At 34.9% G+C, this 25,073-nt stretch overlaps 1 protein-coding gene across 2 annotated transcripts in view; it reads left to right on the top strand.

Annotated features, from left to right (window-relative positions):
- The window catches only part of MTX2 (metaxin 2), an 83,514-nt gene extending 58,850 nt beyond the window's left edge, over nucleotides 1–24,664 (top strand). The window contains exons 11-12 of one of the 2 annotated variants that reach the window (XM_074399430.1): nucleotides 15,424–15,451; nucleotides 16,021–24,664. In XM_074399430.1, coding sequence (XP_074255531.1) covers nucleotides 15,424–15,451; nucleotides 16,021–16,212 — 220 coding nt within the window. In that variant the 3' untranslated portion in view covers nucleotides 16,213–24,664. Of the gene's footprint in view, nucleotides 1–15,423 lie in introns of both variants that reach the window. The other variant, XM_074399429.1, reaches the window with a different exon arrangement.
- Nucleotides 24,665–25,073: the final 409 nt, after the last annotated feature.

Here is a 25,073-nt window from a genome sequence, read left to right as displayed (position 1 = left end):
TTAGCTAGTGTGCTCTTAGAAAATATGGATGGTTTTAAGGTAATTCAATCTTGGTGCAGATTTGACATTTAAGAACATTAAAAAACATTTCATTAGAGTGGCTATGGTTTACATTTGATAAAGGAAACGGTTGAGGGACCATTTTGAGACAAGAACATTTTAATAATGCTCTTTTATTGCTTTGTGGGAAAGGGAAGATAGTTTTCACAAAAGTATTGATAGGAATTTTTATGTAAACTCTAAGGATTATATGTTGTGTTCTTTTCAAATTTTCTTATAGTTTATATCATATAAAACCAGGATGCTCTAAAGAGTCAGATGTAAAAAATTATTTCCTAAAAATGTCTAGAATAATAGTACTTTTATATTTTCTTTTTATGTACCAGGGAATTTTAACTCATTTAATCCTTATAAAATAGTATGGCTTTGCAGACACTGCTACCATCTAAAGGCACCTGTGTCAGCCATGGTCAGCCCCATGTTCTCCCACATAGTTGTTAAGGAGGAGCTCCACATCTCCTTTGGGTTGTTTGCAGGCATAGTTCCAAAGACAGCAGAAAACCTTTGTGCCCTGAGCACTGGAGAGAAAGGATTTGGTTTAAGAGTTCTTGCTTTCACAGAATTATTCCAGGGTTTAGATGTCAGGGTGGTTGACTTCATGCCATAGAGGCACTAGGTGCATGACCATCTATGGGGAAAAGTTTGATGACAAGAACTTCATCCTGAAGCATACAGGTCCTGACATCTTAACCATGGCAAATGCTGGACACAACACAAATGGTTTCCAATTTTTCATCTGTAGTGCCAAGACTGAAGGCTTCGATAGTAGGCATGTGGTCTTGGGAAAGGTGAGAGAGAGGATATGACTATCATAGAAGCCATGGAATCCAAGAATGTCCAAGAATGGAGTCCAAGCCATGGAGTCCATGCAAGCTTTGGGTCCAAGAATGGCAAGACCAGCAAGAAGATTACCATTGCCAACTGTGAACAATGCTAAGAAATTTGAATTTTGTATTATCTTAACTATAAGACCATTCCTTCTGTAGCTCAGGAGAGCAACGTTCCACTCCACTTGTTTGCAATATCCTATGTTTGTGCTCTCACAAAGTAATACTTTGGGTTTCATATTTTTTTTCTTATTCCCTTCTACATCTAGCTAGATTGAATGAATAAGTTTATGAGAATAAAAACTAAACAACAAAGGCAAAACACTGTGAAGGTTATTATTCCCAGTTTACAGATGAGGAAATGGAGACACAAAAAATATACTACCTTGTCTGAGGTCATAAAGTTGGTATGTGGTAGAGCTGGAATTCACACCCATGCAGTCTGGCATCAGTTTGACATTTTTTTTTTTTTTTTTTGAGACAAGATCTCTGTCACCCAGTCTGGAGTCCAGTGGCATACTTATGACTAATTGCAGCCTTCACCTTCCCCTGGGCTTAGTTGATCCTCCTGCCTCAGCCTCCATGTAGCTGGGAGTCCAGGTGTGCCACCATGCCTGACTAATTTTTGTATTTTTTTGTAGAAGCAGGATTGCCCCATGTACTAATTTTTGTATTTTTTTGGTAGAAGAGAGATTGCTCCATGCTTCCCAGGCTGTTGTGGAAGTCCTGAGCTCAAGTGATCCACCCACCTTGACCTGCCAAGATGAATGCCTGTGTTGGGATTACAGGCATGAGCCATGGTGCCTGGCCAAGTTTGGCTTCTCATCATCATGCTTTTTTTTAAAGATAGAAATATATGCCATATAAAGGATATATTAGGTTTGCCTTAGTGTAAATATCATGTAAACTTTGAGTACTGTCTTTGGACTATAGTATTCTTATTAGCTCTCCTGAGCCAATATTGTAATTATTAAAATAAAAAAATCCCCAGCTACCTGTGTTTTTGTACAATTCATGACACATTTTTGTATACATTTTTGTGTTCTTGTATCTAATGATGCATTTCTCTTTTAATGCTACCATCACATATATTTAATTGTACAAGTACCGTTTATGCCTTAATATGCACAATTCTGATTTTTTCTTTGAGATTTTTTAATATAAAAATAGAAAGATGCTATGTCAACATGGGTTGTGATATTTTATTTTATTCTTGAGACAGGGTCTCACTCTGTTGCCCAGGCTGGTTTCAAACTCCTGAGCTCAACTGATCTGCCTACTTCCACCTCCCAAAGTGCTAGGTCTAGAGGCATGAGCCACCACACCCATCCTGGTTGTGATATTCTAATCTTAATGATTATAACTGTCTGTATTCTTAATATGAGGAACACTGGGGAACTGGTCGTTTATTCCAAGTTGACATACTTACTCTTGTTTAAGACTTGTAGTATACAGCTCACTCGAAGAGGGCTTGTTTCTTTCTGCTGTTGAAGTGAATCACCCTCTGAACAATACAATAGAAAATGTAAACTGATCTCGTTTTGTGATTCAGTTTTTTTCCTTTATCTTTTAAATTTTAGTTTGGAAAGCCAAGTCATAGTAGATAAAAATTATCACTGTAAAACTACTTTGTTGACTTGTTTTGCTGCCAAAATACTTGCATATTTGTGAGTTTTACAATAAGCACATGCACTCTTATTTAAATAAAAATTTAAATTGTAAGTAGTTTTTCAGAGTGATAGTTTTACATATGAGAAAATTTAAATTAACAATGTCTACAGTATCATATTTGGTGACTTGAATGATGTATATTATTGTGTTTAAAATAATTTTATCTTCTATGACACTTTTCAGAAATCCAACTTACTACTTGTTAATTGATTTGAATATTAGATGAGTAGCTGTAGTATTTGTTCATTAGGTATCCTAAATCAATGGTCCCCAACCTTTTTGGCACCAGGGACCAGTTTTGTAGAAGACAACTTTTCCATGGATGGTGGGGAGTAGGGAATGGTTTCAGGATGAAACTGTTCTACTTAGATCATAAGGCATTAGATTTTCATAAAGAGCGCACAACTGTAGATCCCTCACATGCACAGTCCACAGTGGGGTTTGTGCTCCTATGAGAATCTAATGGTTCTGCTGATCTGACAGGAGCCGAAGTTCAGGCCGAATGCTTGCTTTCCAGCTGCTCACCTCCTGCTGTGCAGCCTGGTTCCTAACAGTGTGGGTCCATAGCCCAGGGGTTGGGGACCCTTCCTCTAAATCCAGAAAAATTAGAAATTATAAAGTAGGCCAGTCTGAAAGATTAGTAATAGGTCTTGATGCTTTTTTGATCAACAAATAATGAAGAGTATTTTTCTTATTGTTGTATATGGTTGTCATTTAATCATGCAGGTGTTAGAGTGAGGTATTTTAAGATACTGCGTTCCACAGTAAAATTTAAGATACTATAATTTTTTTGAACATACATTTTTTAAGTATTAAAACCAGTGGCTTCTTGGTCAACTATTTTGTAGTATGTCTAATCTATTTATGTTCACATATATTAAGTCATTTATAAATTTTATTGAGCCTTAAAAAAATATTTAAAGGTTTGATTATATCTAGACTGATATAAATGTTTTCCTACTTTATTTTTAAATTTCTAAGAATCGAAATCAGATTTCTATCTTTAATTCTTTTTTTTTCATTTTTGCTAAGTTATGGCAATTGAATTAGTGGTAAGACTGTAATCGTTTCTTTGAGATTTTCTACTTGGACAAACCTGTTTTCTGTGAATATAGTTTTATTTCAGTTCTTCCAGTCTGTATCCCTTTTGTTGTTTTGCTTTTGTTTTGCCTTATTGCACTAACTAGCACGTGCATTGTTGAATAGGAATAAAATAATGGATATTCTTACCTTGTTTGTGGTATGTTAAGGGGAAAGTATTTAGTCTTTCACCATTAAGTATGAATGTAGGTTTTTGTTGGTGCCCTTTACTGAGTTGAGGCAGTTCCCTTCTAATCCTGGTTTGCCAAGAGTTTTGTTTGTTTTTCATGAATAGTTGGTATATTTTATCAGAGGCTTTTTCTGCATTTATTCAGTTGATCATAGGTTTTTAAAAAATTTATTCTGTTGAAATGTTTAATTATATTCATTGATTTTCAAATATTAGATCAGCTTTAGTATCTGGGATAAATCCCTTTTAATCGTGATATATGATCTCTCTTTATAGTGTTGGATTTTATTTCCTGGTGTTTTATTTAGGATCTTTATATCCATAGTCATGAGAGATGTTGGTCTCTAGTTTTCGTGTAATGCCTTTGTCTGGTTTTAGTATCAGGTTAATACTGGCCTCATTTTGTTGGAGCGGGTTCTTTCCTATTCTACATTTGGGAAGAGTTTAGATTTGGTATTACTATCTTCTCTGTAAATGTTGTGTAGAATTTACCAATTTCATTATGTGGGCCTGGAGATTTTTTTGTTGGAAGATTTTAAACTAAAATTTTAATTTTTTAAATATGCTTAGGACTACTCAGGTCATCTGTTTCTTCTTGGGTAAACTTTGGCTTGTGCCTTTCAAAGAATTTGTCCATTTTCTCTAAGTTACTGGATTCATGGGCAAGACTTATTTGTATTCTTTTATTATTCTTTTAATGACTGTGGCATCCATAGTGATATCCCATCTTTCCCTTTTCATATTTGTAAATTCTATCAGTCTGGCTAGAGGCTTATCAATTAAAAAAAATTCCTCCAGTTTCCAGTTTCATTGATTTTTTCTTTTACTCTGTAGTTTTGTTCTCGGTTTCTTCTCTGTTGTATCATTGTCATTTCCTTCCTTATACTTGCTTTGGGTTTAACTTGCTCTACATTTAATAGTTTCTTAATGTGGAAGCTTAGACTGATTTGAGACTTTCCTTTGTAATATAGGCATTTAATACTATAACATTCCTTCTAAACACTGCTTGGAAGAAATTTTGATATGTTGTACTTTTATTTTCATTCAATACAAAATATTTTCCAATTTCCTCTTTGATCTATGGGTTATTTATTTATTTATTTATTTATTTTTTGAGACGGAGTTTCGCTCTTGTTGCCCAGGCTGGAGTGCAATGGCACGATCTCGGCTCACCGCAACCTCCGCCTCCTGGGCTCAGGCAATTCTCCTGCCTCAGCCTCCTGAGTAGCTGGGATTACAGGCACGCGCCACCATGCCCAGCTAGTTTTTTGTATTTTTAGTAGAGACGGGGTTTTACCATGTTGACCAGAATGGTCTCGATCTGTCGACCTCGTGATCTACCCGCCTCGGCCTCCCAAAGTGCTGGGATTACAGGCTTTAGCCACCGCGCCCGGCCGATCTATGGGTTATTTATAACTGTATTATTTAATTAGGAAATATCTGAAGATTTCTCACATTTTCTTCTGTTAATGATTTCTAATTTATTATGTTTCTAGAATATACTTCATATAATTTAAAGTCTTTTTAAATATGTTCAAGTTGCATTGTGGTTCAGAATGTGGTTATCTTGGTGAATGTCCCATGTACGACTGTAAACAATGTTTTAGGGCCCAGACACAGTGGCTCATACCTGTAATCCCAGCACTGTGGGAGACTAAAGTGGGCAGATTACTTGAGGTCAGGAGTTAGAGACCAACCTGGCCAACATGGTGAAACCCTGTCTCTACTAAAAATATGAAAATTAGCCCGGCGTAGTGGCACACACCTGTAATCCCAGCTACTTGAGAGGCTGAGGCATGAGAATCGCTTGAACCCAGGAGGTGGAGGTTGTCCTGAGCTGAGATGCTGCTGTAGTCCAACCTGGGTGAGGGAGTAACACTTATCTCAAAAAAAAAAAAAAAAAAAAAAAAAGTTTTATTTTATTATTGTTGGGAGGAATATTCTATAAACATTAAGTTCATCAGTTTGGTTGATTTTCTTGATTTAAGCATTCTATATCTTATTTTCTGCCTCCTTGTTCTTCATTGCTGACAGAAGAGTGTTCTGCATAGCTGAGAGTGGGGTGTTGAATTATGGCTTCTTTTTCTACCATTTCTATCAGCTGATTTCATTCATCTTGAAGATCTCTTGTTAGATGCATATACATTTAGGATTATTGCTTTTTCTTGAAAAATTGATCCCCTTAGCAACATGTGCTGCTTTATCCCTGTATTTCTTGTTTTCTACAGTTATTTGTCTGATATTAATTTAATTATTTCAGTTACGACTCAGGGTTTCTTTAGATTAATGTTTGCAAGGTTTATATATTTTATTTTATTTTTATTTGTTTTTTATTTTTGAGATGGAGTCTTGCTCTGTCACCCACACTGGAGTGCAATGGTGTAATCTCAGCTCACTGCAACCTCCACTTCCTGAGTTCAGGCACTTCTTATGCCTCAGCCTCCCAATAATCTGGGACTACAGGCATGTGCCACCATGCCTAATTTTGTATTTTTAGTAGAGATGGGTTTCACCATGTTGGCTTGTTGGCCAGGCTTGTCTCAACCTCCTGACCTCAAGTGATCCTCCTGCTTCAGCCTCCCAAAGAGCTAGAATTATAGCTGTGAACCACCGCTCCCAGCCTCAAGGTTTATGTATTTTATCATTTTACTTTTAGCCTACTTGTAGCCTTTTATTTAAAATATATTTCTTGCCGGGCGCGGTGGCTCAAGCCTGTAATCCCAGCACTTTGGGAGGCCGAGGCGGGTGGATCACAAAGTCAAGAGATCGAGACCATCCTGGTCAACATGGTGAAATCCCGTCTCTACTAAAAATCCAAAAAAGGTAGCTGGGCATGGTGGCACGTGCCTGTAATCCCAGCTACTCAGGAGGCTGAGGCAGGAGAATTGCCTGAACCCAGGAGGTTGAGGTTGCAGTGAGCCAAGATTGCGCCATTGCACTCCAGCCTGGGTAACAAGAGCGAAACTCCGTCTCAAAAAAAAAAAAATATTTCTTTCTTTGCTTTTTTTATTTGGATGGAGTCAGAAGTTTTGCTATGTTGCCCAGGCTGGTCTTGAACTCCTGGCCTCAAGCAATCCTCCTGCCTTGGCTTTCCGAAGTGTTGGGATTACGGCATTAGCCATGGTGGCAACCTAAACTGTGTTGTATAAACACTTTAGAATTGAGTCTTGGATTATCGGACAATCTTTTAATTCAGGGATTCTCAACTCCAGGGCCGTGGACTGGTGCCAGTCCTAGTCCATGGCCTGTTTGGAACCAGACTGCACAGCAGGTGGTGAGTGCCTGTGAGCATTCCCACCTGATCCCTCCCTCCTGTCAGATCAGCAGCAGGCGTTAGATACTCATAGGAGTGGGAATCCTGCCCGTACCTGTGAACCCTGGCTCATGTGGTGGCTCACTGCGAAATCCCAACACTTTGGGAGGCTGAGATGGGAGGATCACTTACGCCTAGGAGTTCAAGACTAGCCCGGGCAACGTGGCAAAACCCCATCTCTACAAAAATTAGCCTGGCATGGTGGCATGAACCTATAATCCCAGCTACTAAGGAGTCTGAGGTGGGAGGATTGCTTGAGCCCAGGAGGTCCAGGTAGCTGAGATTGTGCCATTGCACTCTAGCCTGTATGACAGAGTGAGACTCTGTCTTTTTTTTTAAAAAAAAAAAGATTATCATAGGAGCATGAACCCTTTTATGAACTGTGCATGGAGTGATCTAGGTTGCCCAATCCTTACGAGAATCTAACTAATGCCTGATGATGATCTGGGGTGGAACAGTTTCATCCTCAAACCATACCCCCACCCTACCTTGTTCACCAGTGGAAAAAATTGTCTTCCATAAAACTGGTCCCTGGTGCCAAAATGTCCGGGATTGCTGTTTTAATTGCTGCATTTATGGAATTTTCATTTAATGTAATTACTGATATGGGTAGATTAAAAAATCATCTTGCCAAGTGTTTCCTGTTTGTTCTGCTTCTTTGTTGTTTGTAACCCTTTATTCTTTTGATTGACTTTTTTTAATGGGGCCATTTTACTTCCACTATTGGCTTACTATTTATAACTTAATTTTTTTAGTAGGGCTTACAATGTACATCTTTAATCACAGCTTATTTTCACATAATAGGTAATGTACTCCAGTCTGTGGTTTGTGTTTTCATATTTCACTGGTGTCTTTGGAAGAGCAGAAGTTTTAAATTTCAAAAAAGTCCAATATGTCAACTTTTATCAATTGTGCTTTTGTTGCCATGTGTAAGAAATCTTTGCTTAATCCAAAGTTGCAAAGTTTTTCTTCTCTTTTCTTCTTTTTAAAGAAGTTTTACTGTTTTTGTTTTAGAAGTTTTATTGTTTTAGCTCTTATATTTAAGTCTGTTGTTCATTTTGAGTTAATTTTAATGTATGGTGTGAGGTAGGAGTCTCTTCTTTTTTTTCGTATGGCTATACAGTTATTTTCCTTGGCATCTTTTGTTCCATCAACATATAACAAAATAGGGACAGAGTTAGGAGAGAAGGATCCAACTGGGAGCTTTGAGCCTTTCCTGCATCTGCAACTGTTTTCTCTGAGGAACGGGGATCACTTTCTTAGGATTCCTACCATGTCTGCATTTTTTAAATTTTTAAACTTTCTGTGAGGTCCTTGGAGAAGAGCCTATGAATATGAATTCCCTTTGAGTCTGTGACCCTCAGGGTTTTTATAGATTCTTGATAGCTTATAATAAACCTTTAGCAATTAGTTAAAATTTTTAGCTCACTTTTTCTTACCACTGTCCAGTATTATCTGTTTCAGGTAAGCAAGTGATTTTGACCCTTCTGTCCTTAGATTTTTGGATTAGTTGGCCCTGCAACCTCAGCTGTATAGTAAGTTCAAGAACCGTGGTGAATTTTCATATTGTCTGGTGTTTGTTGTTACTGTGAGGGTGGGAGCAGTGCTTTTTAAGTCTTTCTACATTCTAAGCAGAAGCTGGAAATCCAGGTTCCTTTTTATTCTTGATAAGAAATAATCATTTAGAATTAAAAGTATTGAATTTTCAAAAGAGGTTTTATTATAAAAAATTTCAAACATACACAAAAGTAGAGTAAATCATCAAAAGAACTCCCATGTACCTATCAACCACTACCTCTTTTAAACAGTTACCAACTCAGGGTTATCAATACCCCATTGTTAAAATAAAGTTTTTTTACTTAAGAATATGTATTGTATATATGTTCATGTAGTCTGCTTTTAAAAACATATTGCACAAACATGTTTCTTTTTCTTAATATTTTATTATATAGATCATACCTAGATGAAAAAATAGAACATTACTAGTGTCTTAGAAGATCTCTATGTGGCAACACTTTCATCTACTCCTAACCCTTTACCCTACCTCCAGAGGTTGCCATTATCCTGATTTTGCATTAATAATTTAATGATGATTTAATTTTTTTTGTTTTTGATCTTCATTTAAATGGGATCATACTGTATATTTTGTTTTGCTTTTTTCACTCAATATTATATTTTTTAGTTTCATCTGCTTTGAGCCTACCACTGGTTAACTTTCACTGTTGTATAGCATTCTTGCATATGCAAATATAACACTTTATTTCTCTGTTTTCTCCTTGGTACACTTTTGGATTGTGTCCTGTTTTCCATTACAACATAAAAATAGCTGTTTATGAACAATCCTATATGTATCTCCTGGTACAGATATACAAGAGTTTTTCCAGGGTGTTTACTGAAGAATGTAATCACTGCGTTGTCAGGGACATTTATATTTAACTTTACTGATAATTCCAAATTTTTTGTTAATGCTTGTGCCAATTTACACACTTACACTTGTTTATATCTTTGCCAACATTTGGGATTATTATACTTAAATTTTTTCAAATATGGTTTTAATTAGTATTTTCCAGATTATTATTAAGCTGAGTATATTTTAACTTTAATGGCTATTTTCTTTGTGTGTATGTGTGAAATAACTATTCATAATTGCTTTGTCTATTTTTTTTGTTGGGTTGTTTTCCTATTCTTAGTGATTTATGGGAATCCTATTGGTATTATAGATACTAACACCTAGTTGGTTGTAAGTATTATAAATATCTGTTCTTAGCTGTGGTCTGTCTTTTCTTTCTTTTTTTTTTTTTTTTTTTTTTGAGACAGAATTTCGCTCTTGTTACCCAGGCTGGAGTGCAATGGCGCGATCTCAGCTCACCGCAACCTCTGCCTCCTGAGTTCAGGCAATTCTCCTGCCTCAGACTCCTGAGTAACTGGGATTACAGGCACACGCCACCATGCCCAGCTATTTTTTGTATTTTTAGTAGAGATGGGGTTTCACCATGTTGACCAGGATGGTCTTGATCTCTTGACCTTGTGATCCACCCGCCCCAGCCTCCCAAAGTGCTGGGATTACAGGCTTGAGCTACCGTGCCTGGCCCTTTTCACTCTTTTTATGGTGTCTTTGAATGTGCAGAAATTCTTAACTTTAATATAGTCAATGTGATGATCAGACAGCTTTTTGTATCTTGTTCAGGACATCCTTCCCAATTCTTATGTATAAGTTAGAGTTCAGTTTTAAACCTCTTGTGGCTTATTTTTAGCCTATCAGGTAGACACAGTCTTGGGATCTAACATGGTTGTGGTGGACCTTAGTATCATAGAGCAGGTGATTGGAAACATAACCCATTGTATAGCGTTGAGCAAAATATTTATGTGTATTTTAGTGTTTCTATTTTAAGTTTGTCTACTTTACCAAGCGAGACCTTAAAAATCATATATCAGAAGTAATATTAGCAAAGAATATGAGATTGCTGAACACATACTTCTTATTGAAATTTGTAGAGGAAGTCAACGGGAAACTGATATAAGACGTATTGAGAAGGGTATAATTTTTAACCACATGGTATCCCTATATGAAAGGGCGAAAAAAAGTCCTTCAGGTTTTGGTTACCATGAAGAATTGTCCTACAAAACACCAAGTCTTCATTTACCTACATCCAATGTTCTGTACAAGGATTTTTGATGACAATTTATGATGACTCTATTAAGTAACAGAATCTACCAAAAACAAAAACTGGGATTTTGATTGGATTTACATTGAATCTCAAGGTTGTTTTAGGGCGAATCATTATTTTTACAAAATTAAGTCTTTATATCCGTAAATGTGTCATGCTACTATGTTTAGGCTTTTTCTAATGTCCTTCATTAAAGTTTCATGATTATCTCCATGGAGATCTTAACCATCTGTTGTTGATTATGTTACTATGTACCTGTTCTCTCCATTTCTATTTATTATAAATGATGTTTAATTAAAATTTAAGATTTTGCTGTAAAAAAATGTTCTTATGTATGGAATCCATCTAGTAAAATCCTTTTGAGCTCTCTTATTCTAATGTTCTTTCTAAGGATCCTTTGTAGTTTTCCATGGATGAAAAGTCTAAACCCTAAATAATGGCAGTTTTATTTCTTTTTAATCTTTAAAAATTTTTGCTTCCTGTTCTTGTTTTATTGTGGTTAGTAGGGCTTCTAAGTTAATGTTAAATAAAAATGAAAGTTTTTTCTTATAATTAGATAGAAATTGACATTTTAAAAATATTTTTTCTCTTAAAACATGGTAAATTTCTTTAAGTTTTTTGTGTACCTCACTGAAGCTTTATAAATTTTGCTACATATAGATCTTAAACTTTTTTTTTTTTTTTTTTTTTACATTTTAGCCTACTTGTTTTATGGTTTTGAGGGAACATTTGCAAATAAATCTCTCTTTTTTTTTTCATTTTATTTTTAAATTAATCATTGCTGGTGAATCAGAAACCTTTGGTTTTTACATGCTGATCTTTAATCAAGCCACCTAACTGATCTCTTTGATTACATTGCTTTTGGTACTTTTGGGTTTTCTAATGAGGAGTAAGTCTTTTCCCTTTCAATGTTATGCTTCTTCCCCTTTTCCTTCTCTTTCTTTTTTTTTTTTTTTTTTTTTTTTTTTTTTTTTTTTTACTGCAGGGGCAAGATCTTGGTGCACAATTGAAAGATGGTGATAACAGACACCCTGTTCTTAGTAATAATGGAAATGCTTCTGGTATTTCACCATTCAGTATGGTGTATCAATAGGTTTTTAGTAAATGTCCTCTTGTCAGAGTAAGAAAATTTCCTTCTATTTGTAAAGTTTTTGTTTTGGAATATTATGTGTCAGTGTGCTTTTGTCAAGAATAAAAATGAAATTCTATCAAACACTTAATACTTTTAGAGTATTTATGGATGATTAAAAGATTTCTCATTTACTATTTTAATTATCTGTTATTTAATAATTTAATATTGGGAAATTTTATTTTTAGTTGACACATAATTTTACATATTTATGGGATACAGAGTGGTACTTCACGTATGCAGTATGTAATGATCAAATCAGAGTAATTAGCATATTTTTTTTTATGCTGGAAACATTGAAAGCCCTCTTTTCTAGCTATTTAAAAACATACAGTATTTTTAACCGTAATCACCCAGCAGTGCTACAGAACAATAGAACGTATTTCTCCTATCTAGCTGTAATTTTGTATCCATTAACCAGCCTCTCCTGATTTTCCTTTACCCCATCCTTCCCAGCCTCTAATACCCATAATTCTACTCTTCACTTCCATGAGCTCATGTTTTTTTAGCTTCTGCATATGAGTTAGAACATGCAGTATTTATCTACATAGAAATGGTTGACTTATTTCACTCAACATAATATTTTCCAGTTGTATCCATATTGCCGTGAGTTTCATTCTTTTTGTGGCCAAATAGTATTCTGCTATGTATATATACCACATTTTCTTTATCCATTTATCTGTTGATTAACATTTAGGTCATTTCTGTATCTTGGCTATTGTGAATAGTGTTGCATTAAAGATGGGGGAGTAGATATTTCATAGATATACTGATTTCCTTTCCTTTAGATAAATACCCATATATGGTAGTTTTATTTTTAGTTCCTTGAGAAACCTCCATACTGTGTTTCCTAATGGCTGTACTTATTTACATTTCCACTAACAATGTGTAAGAGGTCCCTTTTCTCTGTGTCTTCACCAGCATTTGTTATTTTTTGTCTTTTGGATAGTAACCATTACAACTGGGGTGAGATGATGCCATATTGTGGTTTTGATTGACTTTTCACTGGTGATTAGTGATTTTGAGCATTTTTTCTTATACTCGGCCATTTGTGTGTCTTTTGAGAAATATCTATTCATGTTCTTTACCTGTTTGTAAATTGTATTATTTGGCTTTTTTGTTTTTTTGCTGTTGAGTTCTTTGCGTTCCTTGTATATTCTGAATATTAGTCTCTTGTTGGATGAATAGTTTGCAAATATTTTCTTCCATTCTGTAAGTTGTCTCTTCCACTCTGTTGATTATTTCCTTTGCTGAAGCTTCTTAATTGATTATTTTTGGATTTTTGCATATTGTTCATGAACTGCTTAGTTTAGTTTGTGTATGTGTCTGCTCCAGTTTTGTCTCTCAAGTTTTGTGAGCCTTATACAATGTTAGGAAAATCCATCTTTTTCTATGCTCTAGAACAGTTCTTACAGAATATAGGGTTCTGTTTTTTAACGTTCAGTAGAACTTGTCCATAAAACTTAATTTCCCACTCTTAGAGTGTTTTAGACAGCCTGATTTGCTATTTTCTAGGTGCAATTAGATGACCTTTTCATCCTTTGGGTATTGTCTGGTCAAACTTTCTAGTTTTTGAATCTATTTGATTCCTAGAAGATAATTCCTAGAAGATAATTATGTTATTTGAAAAATTTTATAGAGGATGCCTCATCCTACTATCTTTCTTTCTCTGTGTGTATGTGTGCTTCCTAAACCATATTTTGTATAAACATGTTGCTATTAATTAAAATTGGTAAATATGTTTTTGAGTATAGGCTATCTAAAGAATACCTCATTTGTAAAAGATAAACATCTGCTATGTGCTTTAAATATGAAACTCTAAAATTTTAAATATGCTTGTGTAAAACATAACTCGTAAGCAGTAGATGGAACTTGTTTATTAGGAGTGTGAGGACACTGATAAGACGATGCAATCTTGAGCCACCTTAGTGTAAGCCATGTTTAAAAAGTGCCTTCCCCAGTTATCTCCAACAACTAACCTGTCACACCAGCAATGAAAAATTAAGCATTGCCTTTGCATCCTCATAGCTTACCTCCCACATATGAGTGAGAACATATGATGTTTGGTTTTCCATTCCTGAGTTACTTCACTTAGAATAATAGTCTCCGATTCCATCCAGGCTGCTGCAAATGCCATTATTTTGTGTTCCTTTTTATGGCTGAATAGTATTCCATGGTTGTGTGTGTGTGTGTGTGTGTGTGTGAGAGAGAGAGAGAGAGAGAGAGAGAGAAACATTTTATTCACTTATCGATTGATGAGTATGTGCAAGTATCTTTTTCATATAATGATTTCTTTTCCTCTGGGTAGATACTTAGTAGTGGGATTGCTGGAACAAGCAATAGATCTACTTTTAGTTCTTTAAGGACTCTCCACACTGTTTTTCATAGTGGTTGTACTTGTTTACATTCCCAAGTGTTCCCTTTTCACCACATCCCCACCAACATCTATTATTTTTTGATTTTTTGATTATGGCCATTCTTGCAGGAGTGAGGTGGTATCACATTGTGGTTTTGATTTGAATTTCCCTGATAATTAGGGACGTTGAGCATTTTTCCATATGCTTGTTGCCCGTTTATTTGTCTTCTTTTGAGAATTGTCTATTCATGTCCTTAGCCTACTTTTTGATGAGATTATTTGCTTTTTTCTTGCTGATTTGTTTGAGTTTTTGTAGATTCTGGATATTAGTCCTTTGTTGGATGGATAGATTGTGAAGATTTTTTCCCACTCTGTGGGTTGTCTGTTAACTCTGCTGATTATTTCTTTTGCTGTCCAGAATCGTTTTGATTTAATTAAGTCCCATCTGTTTATCTTTGCTTTTGTTGCATTTGCTTTTGGGTTCTTGATTTTGGGAATTTGGGGGAATGGGTTGGAGGTGGAGAGGGATACAAGACTACACATTGGGTACAGTGTACACTGCTTGTGCGATGGATGCACCAAAATCTTAGAATGACCACTAAAGAACTTAACTCATGTAACCAAACACCACCTGTTCCCCAAAAACTTATTGAAATAAAAAAACTGAAAAATGAACCAATCAAGAATAATAACTGCAACGACTTTTCAAGACACAGACAATGTAATAAGATCGATAAATTTAAACAATTAAATATTGAACATCATACCACCTTTTCTGCATCTTCTCCAGAATGCAGAAACCTGGCTGAAATCTGTCATACATAGGCTATATAGTGACAAGTTATCCCTAAATATTTTACATTTTTGATAAATGTAGATAGGTGGTGTTACAAATATCAATTTCCATTTGTTTGTTGCTAGTATATAGAAATATAATTTTTATATGTTGCTCTTGTATCCTGCAGTCTTGCTAAACTCACTTATTCTGGTACAACTAGACCAGTTACAGCATAACTATAGCTTCTTTGTAGATTCAAATTTTCTACCTACATGATAGTGTCTGCAAACAAAGAATTTTACTTGTTTCTTTTCAATTTGACTGACTTTTCTTTTTTTCTTTTTCCCCTAGAACCTCTAGTACAACATTAATAGAACTGGTGAGAGAGTACATCCTTGCATTGTTACTAATCTTATGGTGGAAATGTTCACCCTTTCTGCTTTTGTAATATAGAAATTTAGTGCTGTAAGTAATTTCCTGTAAGTACAGCTTTAGCAATATCCCACAAATTTTGGTATATTCTGTTTCAGCTATATTTCATTCAGTTCAAAATACTTTCTAATTTCTCTTTTGATTTCTTCTTTGAACCCCGTGTTATTCAGAAGTGTGTTATTTAGTTTCCAAATATTTGGAGTTTTTCTTTTTTTTTTTTCCTGTTGAGTTGTTAAGTTCCTTATATATTCTGGGTATTAGTCTCTTGTTAGATGAATAGTTTCCTTTTTTTTTTTTTTTTCCCAATCTACAAGTTGTCTCTTCATTCTCTTGTTTCCTTTGCTGAAGGGAAAGTAAACTGATTGTTACTGATTTATAATTTAATTTCATTGTTAAAGAATAGTCTTAGTATAACATGAATAATTTTACATTTGAGACTTGTTTTGTGGCCCAGAATTTGGTCAATTTTATTTTATTTATTTTTTTTTGAGACGGAGTTTCACTCTTGTTACCCAGGCTGGAGTGCAATGGCGCGATCTCAGCTCACCGCAACCTCCGCCTCCTGGATTCAAGCAATTCTCCTGCCTCAGCCTCCTGAGTAGCTGGGACCACAGGTGTGTGCCACCACGCCCAGCTAATTTTGTATTTTTAGTAGAGACGGGGTTTCATCATGTTGACCAAGATGGTCTCCATCTCTTGACCTCGTGATCTACCTGCCTTGGCCTCCCAGATATTATTTTTAAAATGTCTGTCTTTTTTGACATGGGGATAAGGAGATGTGGGCACATGTTCAATTATATAATGTTTTATTATATGATGGTATACTTTAAGTCATTGACCAGCCATTATTAATTAAAATATTTAGGCGGTATACAGTGTATATAAATTATAATGAACATTCTTGAACATATATATTTAAATTTTATGTAAATATTAATGTATGAAGCTCTAAAACATTTTTTTGATTTGTTTACATTGCATTTAAACACTAAAGATATATAATGTTCATTTTATTCTCACATACATGTTAATAAGGGTGTATTGGAGGAAAAAGTATTATTGATTTCAATTTGAAGCACAATGTTTCTCCCCTTGACTCTTACCTTTCCCCACTAGTGAAGGAGAGTCAAAGACAATACCTAAAAAAAGAAAAAAAAAAGCAAGGAAACTAACAAACCCTTTGAATTTACTAAGCATTTTGAAAACTTTACCAAATATGTCAAATAACTAAGATTATTAACTTAAGTGATGGATTAATTTATAATGAATATTTAGAGCAGTGTCCCAAGTTTGGTGTAATATTCTAAGTACATTATTCAGTACTTTCCTGGTTTGCACACCCAAATATATAATATGTGAAATTTCAATTATTATTGAGTAGAAATGTGTGGGTTCCAGAGGGGAGAGCATACTTATATCTCTCTGCTCCCAAATAACATATGTAGTTAGTTAATGTTGAACATGTAATTGTTTTTAGTTTAATCATACATTCAAAGGAAATATCATTCACTGTTGTTTCTGGAGGATTAGTTCTTTATTGCTTTTTCATTACCTAAGGTTTAAAACTAAACAAAAGTTGTTTTAAAAATAGTAATATGTAAAACAAAACCAAAAACTCCCTCAATATAACTTAAATCCCCTCAATATAACTTAAACAAGAAAACTTAATTTTATAGTGATTTTTTTCTTTAATTCAGAAATGTTGGCTTACCAAGTTTAATATAATACACTTTCATCAGTACAATGTTTCTCTCCTATAAAACCAGAGATAATTAAAAATAAGACATTGAGGTTTTTTGTTTGTTTGTTTTTTAGCTTTTTCTTGTACACATTTAATTTGAACTCCTGGTCCTATTTACTTGTTTCAATTGAAAAAGTAAGTAACATACTTAGGAATGCTACTGGGATCTTGTTCAACAAACGGAGAATCTAAAAGACAAGATGGAAATGCCATCTAGAAAAAACATGTGAGAGAATCTTTATTGACCACACATGTAATCTCTAAGTGAAAGTTAATGAAATTGAAGCAATTAATGTATTTTTAAAATGTATAGGCTTTTAAGTGGAAAAACTACTCAGTCTAGATGTTTATCATGATATTTTCAGTAGACTAAAAAATCAGTTAACAACCTATAATATATTCCAGAATAAAAGGCCATCATTGTGTAAACACTAACACATATTCATGTAATATAAATCCACTGAATCATTCATTGGCAGTCATTTGACGTGATGTTAAGTTTTTTCTGAGTAGGCTTTCATTATCTGTTTCCTTGGAGAATTTAGAAGTGCTGAATTTCTCATTGGACAGCATAGGAAGCATTGTTTTAGCAAGTTCTTCAATATCCATGTAGTCTTTATTTCTCAATATCATATTCTTATTTCGTCACTAGAACAATACCCTTGAGAGTTAAGTTCTAATCAGGTTTCATGTTTACAACCCCCGAAATGCTTATTTTCATTCATTCAATAAACACCATTTATTTTCCAGGGACTGTGCCAGGTAAGTACTCTGGATAAAGAACTGCTGATAGTTCACTGCCCCATATCTCCAGGAGCCTACTTGTTGAGCATATGGTAAATGCTTGACAAATAGTTATTGAGTAAACTTAAGTCATGGGAAAATCCCCAAATACTGAAAAATTAAATAAGATACTTCATCCAGGGCCAAAGACAAAATCACAAAATAAATTAGAAAATATTTTGAATTTAGAAGTAATGAAAATACAATACAGTTGACCCTTGAAGAGCATGGGGGTTGTTCAGCATATAGTAGAAAATCTACATATAACTTTGTACTCCCCTAAAACTTAACTACTAATAGCCTACTGTTGATTAGGTGCCTTATCAATAATGTCAACAGTAGATTAACATGTATCCTGTATGTTATATGCATTATATACTGTATTCTTACAGTAAAGTAAGCTAGAGAAAAGAAAATGGTATTAAGAAAATCATAAGGAAGAGAAAATATATTTATTATTCATTAAGAAGAAGTAGATCATCATAAAGATCTTCATCCTTGTCTTCATGTTGACTAGGCTGAGGAGGAAGGAAAGGAGGGGTTAGTGTTGGTGTCTCGGGGTGGCAGAGGCAGAAGAAAATTCACATGAAAGTGGACCTGTGATATTCAAACCCATGTTGTTCAAGGGTGAACTGTATATCCAGGTTTGTGGAATTCAACTAAAGCAAAATCTACAGAAAAAGTTACAGTGTTTAAATGCTTATATCAAAAAAGAACAGTCTACAATCAATGATCCCAGCTTCTACTTTCATAATCTGGAAAAAGAAGAGCAGTTAAACTCTAAGTACGATGAAGGAAATAAAAAAAAGTGAAAATCAATAAAATGGGAAATGGATAAGTAAGAGAGAAAATAAATAAAACCCCAAATGACATAGAAAAGATGGATACAATAGAGAAAATTAATAAAACTCTAGCTAATTCCAAGGTAGTGGATGGTGGGAGATAAATAGGCTTTTAGGCAGATGGTTATGGAACATCAATATCATTATGGAAAAAGTAAACTTTAACTCTTAGCTATACACAAAAATTAACTCAAAATATTTTATAGATCTAAATGCAAAAACCAAAGCTCTAAAGCTTCTAAAAGAAAACATTGGGAAGAAACTTTTTGTGACCTTGGAGTAAACAAAGATTTTTCTATGTAAACTTCAGAAATATTTATTGAAAAAAGCATTGAAAATTTAACTTAATCAAAATTCAAAACTTCTGCTCTTCCAAAGATAATAAATTAAAAAAGGTTTATCATAGGGGAAAAGTTCTGCAATAGTATAGCTGATAAAGGTCTTGTATCCAGAGCAACAAAGAACTCAGAAATTAATAAAAAGTCCACTAAAAAGACAAGGTTAAAAGATGAGCAGAAGACTTAAGCATTTTACCAAAAAAAAAAAAAAAAAAAAAAAAATGCATGAATGACCCATAAATACACGAAAAAATCTTAATATTATTAGTCATCAGGGAAATGTAAGTGAAATCTTATCACACAGCTATTGAAATGACTAAAATTGAAAAGTTTGATAATATGTGTTGAGAAGGACATGCAGCAATTGAAATTCTCATACACTGCTAGTGGAAGTATATATTGGTGCAAGCACTTTAGAAAACTGGCTGTTTCATAAACATACATTTACTATATGATTCAGTAATTCTACACCTAAGTATTTACTCCAGAGGAATGAAGCCATGTCCATGCAAAGATTAATGCCTGGGTGTTCACAGTAGCGAATAATTCATAGTATCCCACAATTAGAAAAAAGCTCAAAAGTAAATTTACTGGTGAATAGATATATTGTGGAACCTTTCAACAATAGAACACTACTTAATAAAAAAAAAAAAGTGATCAACAACTGTTACTTGCAACAATCTGGGTGAATCCCTAAACTATTACATATGCTGTAGATAAGAGGGCAGACATGAAAGCACATACTCTATGCATATATAAATTTTAGAATACACAAAGTTAATCTACAATGAGAATAGATCAAGGGTTCTCTGAGGTCACACTTTTTTTGTTGTTGGTTTTTTTTTTTTTTTGTATTAATGTATAAGGCACTTTGGGGGGTAATGGAAGAATTCTATATTTTGGTTTTGATGTTTATCAGATGTACACATTTGTCAAAACTCACCAAACTGCATTTTATTGTATGTAAATTATACCATAATAAAGTTGATTTAAAGAAATGAAGTGGGTGAGTCTTTTGTTCTCTGAAATTTATATAAGGTAAACATTATAAGCCAATTTTTTTTTTTTTTTTTTACTTTTTTGTTCTTCTAGCTGTTACTGTTTAGTACCCCTCCATTCAGCCAGGATAACAAACTCAATTCAGAAGCCAAATATGTAATTAATAGAATGAGACAGACAGAAAAAGAATAGTAGTGGCTGTGCCGAAGTGGATAATGCATCCTTCTACATAAAGGCATTAAAGTAAAAGAATTAAAACAACTTGCTACCAAACCAACTTGTCTTTAGGCAATATTCAACTGGTTGGCCACCATTATGCATCCATTGACTTGTGACTTAAAATAGATATTACCATTTAGAGCAGCTCCTCAATGAGGAGGCAAGGAATATCTTAAGAATCTTTTTCAAATAACACACAGTCCCTTTACCATCTGCCCAGCTGAGGACCACTAGTATACTATGTTGGTATCTAGAGCAAAATAATAATGATAAGTTGATGGCACCATGTGGCTTTAGTTACTGGCCATTGCTAACGGTTTTCTTCTTGCCAGCAGAGAATGTTAATTTTGCTGTGGATTTTAGCAAAACTACGTGTGCACAATTGCATTATTAGAGAAATGACAAGAGATAATCATATGTAGCTCTCAAATGACCCATATTATAATGTCTAGTACTTGGGAGAAAATTCTGTTTTCTCATTTATTATTCATTCATTTATTCATCCATTCAATAAATATTTAAATGTATGCAAAAATGAGTTCATGATTTCTCTGAAGATACTTAAAACTTAATATTGGGAGGGAGAAAAGCTATCACTAGTATTCAGATGGCGAATGTTGCTGAGATGGGCTTAATGAAGCCTCTTAGGATCAGCTGGACTGCTAGCAAATGCTTCATTTCCTGTGGATTTCTTCCCTCACAAGCTGAGCAGAGCTTCGACAGTTCTCACAACAGTTATCACCTGCTTGTTCGGTAGGTCTCAAGTTTTTTGGCATTTGTCGAGTTGAAGGATTCATGGTATTAATCACAACTGAAGTTGTTATTTATCACCTGCTGGATGAGAAATAGTAATTTTGGCACGAGTGGGGCAGCAGGCCAGAGGTATCAAATTAAGTAAAACATCTAAACACTAGCAAGGATCATTTCTCTGATTAATGAATTGTTACAAGAAAAAGTGCTACTCATTATCTTGTCTTACCAATACAAAGTGGAGCACGTAAGAAGAAAAGTCCCAGCTTGCTCTGGCCAATTTTTCTGTTTATTTAATTCCTTTCTTTCTTTCTCTTCTCTTTTTGACTGTGCACAGATTTGTGTTGCAGTCACACTATTTTTTTGTTTTGTTACCAAACAGAAATGAAATATATTTTAATATTACACCAGAAAATATTTCTGGCTATTAAAACAATATTTTTAGTGACTTCTAAGAATTTGAAGTAATTTCAATAAGATAGGCAGGTTACTTTTAATTTGTTGGATCACATTCTCATATGTGTATAAATTACAATTTTTACTCTAAAGAGCCAATGTATTTTTCTTTTTCTACTTTGAGCTGGATGCTATTGCCAAAGGGCTTGTTTTAGAAAGGGTAAATTTTCATTTCTATTTTTTTTCTTTGGCAATTCTGAATAAGAAATTAAGCTCATTTTCACTCTGGCCCTTAGAGCAATTTTTGTCTTTCATAATGCTATCCAAGAACTTCTACTTCTAGTCATGATGGAGAATAACAAGGACTGGATTTATCCTCCTGCCTTAAACAATTGTAGAAATCAGACCAAATATGTGAAACTGGTTTACAACATGAAAAAAGTCAGTTTAGGACAGTGATGCCTGCATGAAAAGAAACAAGCCCTCAATTACCCAGCTTCCACTTCGAAGGCATTTCTAGGCTACTTCACGGGAAAGAGGAGAACCTGGGGAGAGCCTCGCAGTCTTCCTGAGTTGAGAATACAAGAATTCCAGGTCAAGAAGGCCACAGTGCCTAGAATTCACAAAGCAGTGTACTGAAGAGAAGATAACTGCATAGAGAGAGAATTCTGGAGACCAGCAGAAGGTTCTAGTCTTCAACTGAGTATTGATCATCACATGCATATAAAGAAACTTTACTAAGGTGGGGAAAGAACTATTGGAAAAGAGCAAACAGAGCAAGACTTACAGTTCAGAGAGGGCTGAAAATAGTTTTTATTCTCCTTAGAGTGAGAAGACCATCTGATACATGTGGCATTGAAGTTCTCAGAAGGGTATTCCCTCAGTATTGGGGCCAAGTTAGACCTAGACTAATGGCTGTCTAGACCTATCTAACAAAGCTTAAAAGCAAGCATTGAAATCAACATGGTGAAACCCTGTCTCTACTAAAAATACAAAAATTAGTGAGTCATGGTGATGCATGCCTGTAGTCCCAGTTACTCAGGAGAATGTGGCAGGAGAATTGCTTGAACTCGGGAGGCAGAGGTTGCAGTGAGCTGAGATGGCTGGTGCCACTGCACTCCCACCTCGGCGACAGATAAATAAATAAATAAATAAATTTATTTAAATAAATAAAATTAATTCCAAGACTGCATTCCAGAACAAAGCCTTAAAATAGTTAAGGAACACAAAAATCTCCAGCACCCAGTAATTGCAAAATTCACAATGTCTGGAACCCAAGATAAAATTATCAAGTGTGCAAAGAAGCATGAGGATAAAAATCAATCAATCAGTAGAAATAGGCCCAGAAATGACACAGATTAGTAGACAAGGGTGCTAAAACAACTGTTATATAATGATATACTTCATATATTCAAGAAGATATATACAGGAATGCTATCCAAACAATTATTCTAGGTATATTGATATTACTAGAACTTTGAAAGTGTGCTAAAGACTAAAATGCAAACAAGCCAGGATTAGTATGATTAACTTTTCAGAAGATGCATTTCAGTAAGTATAGAAAGGTTTGGGAAAAAATTTGTCATTGTATTTTCAAACAATAGAGTAAGGGAATTATCTTGAATAGCAGAATGCCAAAATTATCATATTTATGCTGTGTTTAAAATTATCTTATGATTTGTATTTATATTTATATAGGTATATGCATATACCTATATAAAGGAAAAAACAAACCATAGGTCTATATTCTTTGCATTTAGTGTGCTATCAAAGCTTCATAATATCTTTAATAATTACTATTGATTAAATATTTCTGCTTCAAGTGGTTTTCTAATAGGACCTAGTGAACACCATCTCTGTATACACCTAATCAGAAACTAATGTGCCAAATGAAAACTTGAGTTCTAAAATAGTCCAAGAGAAAGTTTACTTTAAACTCATCCTTTGACAATAATTAATAATATATAGTAAAGTGAGTCAAAATTTATTAAATAATACATATCAAATTATATTCAGAAAACTCAGTTGAGGGTAGTCAGGATATTTGTATATGGTCTTCTATTATAAGACTGGAATGAAATTTTCAGATATAAAAGCCATCTGCTAACAAAACTCAACCAAAATGAATTCATTGCAAACAAATATTTACTGAACATCTTTTATACTGCATTTGTTCTGAGAGGCATGCAAAGGTAGATAAAGCCTCTACTCTCAAGAAGTCACTCTATATATATGGGTAGATAAGCCAAAAATTTGTAAATATTTAAATGAGAGTGCAAAAAACCAAGAAGGAACATAGGCCATGTTAAAAATGATGCTGAGTTTAAACATATGAAAAATTACTAACATTTAATGAAATGGTTGTAGAAAGCTTCATGGAGAAGGTAAACAATTGCATTTAAAAGGCAGACAGGTAGACTGAACAGGGGAAGACTTTTAGAGGTCACTATGTGAGTTATAATTGCCTAGCAAGTTAGTGGACAGTAGATAAATCAATGTGATTGGGTCAGAAGGTTTCTGTAGAATAGCCACAGAAGATAAAGTTTTAAATACAAATTTGAAGTAGATTACAAAGGGCTTTGATTGCTCATCAGTGATCTGGACATTTAGGCAACATGCAGTTATCACAGATTGTGGGAAGCTGTGAGCACAGGCCAAATCCTGGGGCCAAGAGAGCCCAGGTGCCGCTTGTGGAAGGCTCAAGTCCTGATGATTCAGGTCCAGCCCGTGGACGGCACGAGGCGGCACGGGGCTGGTAGCGGCACGAGGCACACCAGGCCGCAATTTCCCAACTGCAAGCTTCCTTTGCCCCGCCCCCCTGCCTGGCCTATTTAAGCTGTGAGCTCAGCAACAATAAACGAGACTTGATCAGACTCCTGTCTTGTCTCCATTTCTCGCGTCTCCTGCCCATCCATCCCCACTCCCTGCCTTCGGGCCCTTGTTGTCGTCCTGCATGTCGGGACAGTTTGGCGCCCGAACAGGGACCCAAAGTAAGAGGGACACAGTGAGGGACGTCGTCGAAGCCGGCCGGATTAAAGGAAGAAATCCAGAGGAGGAGTCACCGCGGGAACCTGCTGCGGCCTTGCTCTCTGGTAAGAGGACGACGATATTATGGGTCAGGAAATTAGTAAGCATGAGTTGTTTGTAGAGGAACTCAGCATAGCATTAAAGGCGCGAGGAGTAAAGGTGAAAGTAAACCGGTTAATTAAATATTTTGATTATATTAAGGACGTTTGTCCCTGGTTCCCTCAGGAAGGAACCATAGATCAAAAATGTTGGAAAAGAGTAGGGGAAGTCCTAAAAAATTATTATGATGCTTTTGGGCTTCAAAAGGTCCCTGTAGTTGCTTTTTCATATTGGAATCTGATAAATGAGGTCATTACCCGAAAACATGACGATCCAGTCATTGCTAATCTCATAACCCAGGGGGAAACTTGCCTGAGAGACTCATGTAAAAATTTGTCTGATAAAAGTCCCCCCTTTAAAGAAAATTCATTAGTT

Source organism: Saimiri boliviensis, chromosome 5 (genome assembly GCF_048565385.1).
Source record: "Saimiri boliviensis isolate mSaiBol1 chromosome 5, mSaiBol1.pri, whole genome shotgun sequence".
NCBI lineage: Eukaryota > Metazoa > Chordata > Mammalia > Primates > Cebidae > Saimiri > Saimiri boliviensis.
This window is presented reverse-complemented; position numbering and strand designations above follow the sequence as displayed.